The sequence below is a fragment of the Asparagus officinalis genome, chromosome 4, assembly GCF_001876935.1.
Source record: "Asparagus officinalis chromosome 4, Aspof.V1, whole genome shotgun sequence".
NCBI classification, from domain to species: Eukaryota; Viridiplantae; Streptophyta; class Magnoliopsida; order Asparagales; family Asparagaceae; genus Asparagus; species Asparagus officinalis.
In genome coordinates, this window is record NC_033797.1 from 27,352,529 (window position 1) to 27,353,949 (window position 1,421).

Sequence of the window (1,421 nt, forward strand, 5' to 3'; positions counted from 1 at the left end):
CCTGTTTCCTAGCTCTTGATCTTGCAGCGGACTCCCTATTCTTCATCATTCTCTTGTGCCTTCGATCTCCACCACTCTCCATGGAAGCTCTCCTGTTCTGATCACAAAATGAGAACAACCCAACATTTGGTGGAGATCCAATCACAGCATCAGCAAACCCAGGAGCAACAAAAGCGCCATTAACCCGGGGACCCCGACAGTCTCCATTCCTTGAGTTGTACTCAAAATCAAGACCTGCAGAGTTCAAGCTTAGAGCAGTTGGGGGCAGAGGCAAAGGGAACTGATGCTCCTCATGATCATTGTGATGATGGTCATGGGCTGCAGCAGAAGAGCTTGTTGGGGTTTCCTTAAATGGGCCAGCTAAGAAATCTTGGAGAATGACACCTCTGAATGAAGAGGTAGGGTTAGGGTTAGGGTTAGGGTTAGGGTTTATGGGGGGAGGAGGAGGAGGATGATGAGGGAAGAAAGAGAGGTCTTTCCAAACTTGCTCCATTGTTCTTATTGGGGTTTGAGGGAGGACAGAGGAGGAGGAGGAAGGGGAGTAGGATCTTGAGGAGGAGGAGGAAGAGGAGAAGGCTCTGGTTTGTGTTGCGTTGTTCCTCATGGTCACCAGAACAAGTTAATTCATTTGGAATGAACAAGAAGAAGAAAAAGAAGAGAAGAGGGAGGAAATGGTACTGTGTTTGATTTTTGGGGTGATGGGGAGAGTGCTGTTTTTTTCTTGTTAATGACCTCTTTAACTTTTTGCTGTTTCGTATTTGCATATATAATTGTAAAAGAAAAGATGGGGAGGACGACTGTACATATCACACGTGCCTAGTGCTCGTACAGCATCCACGCAGCTTGCTGGAAGATCTCTTGCAGCTAGAGGTCTCCAAATGGGACTTGGGCCCCGAAAACCCGGGCCCAGGTGTTGAAGCCCGACCTGGGCTCGGCCCGGTCTGGTTTTTTATTGTATACATATTATATTTTTTTAAATATTTTTATATATAATTTTAATACGGTCTGGTTTTTTATTGTATACATATTATATTTTTTTAAATATTTTTATATATAATTTTAATATGATATGATCATTAATGTATAGTTATATATTTTTAAGTGTACAATGTCATTAATATATACTTATATATACTTATATATATTTCTAATGTATACTATATATAATTATAGTATATATAATTATAGTATGATTTGATCATTAATGTATACTTATATATACTTACATATAATATAAAACTATATACTAATATACAAGTATATACTAATACATACTTCTATAAATATAATAAGATTAATCTAATTTTTTAATCAAAATTTAGCAAAAAAATACAAAAAATTCGGCTCGGGTCGGAGCCCGGTCCGGTTTGGCCGGGTCTGGGTTTAGTATTTTGCTCGGGTCGAACCCGAAAATCTGGGCC

General features: G+C 39.2%; 1 protein-coding gene across 1 annotated transcript in view; it reads right to left on the reverse strand.

Annotated features, from left to right (window-relative positions):
- The window catches only part of LOC109838394 (protein FD), a 1,474-nt gene extending 756 nt beyond the window's left edge, over positions 1 to 718 (reverse strand). The window contains exon 1 of the mRNA XM_020406844.1: positions 1 to 718. Coding sequence (XP_020262433.1) covers positions 1 to 604 — 604 coding nt within the window. The 5' untranslated portion in view covers positions 605 to 718.